This window comes from Bos grunniens, chromosome 7 (assembly GCF_055505025.1).
Source record: "Bos grunniens cultivar Pamir isolate PY7600 chromosome 7, Bosgru_T2T1.0, whole genome shotgun sequence".
In the NCBI taxonomy this organism is placed as follows: domain Eukaryota; kingdom Metazoa; phylum Chordata; class Mammalia; order Artiodactyla; family Bovidae; genus Bos; species Bos grunniens.
This window is the reverse complement of record NC_141171.1, coordinates 41658843-41660548: the sequence shown is the minus strand read 5'-3', so window position 1 is coordinate 41660548 and position 1706 is coordinate 41658843. Positions and strand designations below refer to the sequence as shown.

Here is a 1706-nt window from a genome sequence, read left to right as displayed (position 1 = left end):
GCTGTTCATTAAATCCCCAGAACTTATCTCTTAATTTCAAGTTTCCATATTTTACACACCTTCACCCTTTTCACTTATGAATTTTTATAAATTTCTTGTAACTTATTATAAGGTTTGAAATATTTTATAATTTTCTATAAACATATAAATAATATGGGTTTCTCTCACAAACATTATATATGTATATATATATATCCATAAATAATATGATTGTATTATAAAAAGTAATTTTTACAAATTTGTATGATTTTAATGGGAGAATAAAATTAGCCTTTAGTCATCATTGACTTTCTATAATTGGTGCTTTGGTGATTATAATTGGCAACATAGAGAGACAGATACGGTTTTAGATATATGCATTTATAAAACAAATATCTGTGACAACTTTACTATTATCAATGTTTCAGAAATATCCATCTTTGCACACCTGAAGAGATAACAGCTTTCTAGAGATTTGAATAACAGATGTCCTCTAAATATTTATTATGGAATTAGACAACCATATATACTTTAAACATTTTCCCTATAACATTTTATGGAGAAAATTACTTCTGAGCATATTTTTCATTGCCTCTAAAACATCTTTATTTCTAATGCTGTAGATAATTGGGTTAAAAGTAGGTGTGAGGATGGTATAGAAAATTGCCAGAGATTTATCCTGGCCTGGAGTGTGGTACTTTTTAGGTCTCATGTATGTGAAAATAAAAGGCCCATAGTACATTATGACCACAATCATGTGGAAGAAGCAGGTAGAAAAAGACTTTTTCCTTGCCTCTTTTGATTTCATTAGGAGGACAGTAAGGAGAATTTGGACATAAGATGCAAAGATTAGAAAGAAAGGGACAAGCAGAAAAATGATGCCACTTACATACACTCCTTGTTCATAGAGTGTTGTGTCCACACAGGACAACACCAACATGGCGGGGACTTCACAGAAAAAGTGATCAATGGCTCTTGAGCCACAAAAGGGAAAGTGAAGTGTGTAAGCTGTGTGAACTATGGAGTTGATTATCCCAATAAACCAGGCCCCTCCAGCCATGAGAACGCTGACGTAGTCATTCATAAGAATGGGGTAACGCAGTGGATGACAGATGGCTACATAGCGATCGTAGGACATTGCTGCCAGGAGAAGGCACTCACCACCCAAGAGGGCGATGGATAGAAATATCTGGAAGCCACAGGCTACAAATGAAATAGTTTTGCTGCCTGACAGAAAGTCAGTGATCATTTTGGGAACAATGTTGCTAGTATGCAAGATATCCATAAAAGAGAGATGGTTGAGCAGGAAATACATTGGAGTATGGAGTCTTGATTCCCTGTGGATAAGGATAATCATCATTGTATTTTCTGTTATAGTTATAATAAAAACGATGAATATAATGGAGAGGAAAATCAGACTTGTTTGAGAAGAAGAGAAGAGTCCCAAAAGAATGAAGTCACTGCTGGAAGTGTGATTCTCACATCCCATCTTGAAATCTTTGCTTTACCTAAAATAAATAATAAACAAACAAATATAAACAAATAAGAGGTAGAGTGAAAAGAAAGAAAAATTAGCATACATCTCAATTTCCTTTACATTTAATGTATAAGATAAGCTTATTCTTTTTTGCTATATTTTCCAAGTAAAGCCAATGGACTCTCAGATAGTTTTTTAAATGGACATATTTTACACGATGGGTATTTTTTGCTGAACAAGTTAATTAATT

General features: G+C 33.4%; 1 protein-coding gene across 1 annotated transcript; it reads right to left on the bottom strand.

The window, feature by feature from the left end:
• Window positions 1–430: 430 nt before the first annotated feature.
• LOC147369214 (olfactory receptor 2AJ1-like) lies at window positions 431–1482 on the bottom strand. The gene has a single exon (XM_086411141.1). The coding sequence runs from the start codon at window positions 1466–1468 to the stop codon at window positions 524–526; it is 945 nt and encodes a 314-aa protein (XP_086267267.1). The 5' UTR covers window positions 1469–1482; the 3' UTR covers window positions 431–523.
• Between the last annotated feature and the right edge of the window lie 224 nt (window positions 1483–1706).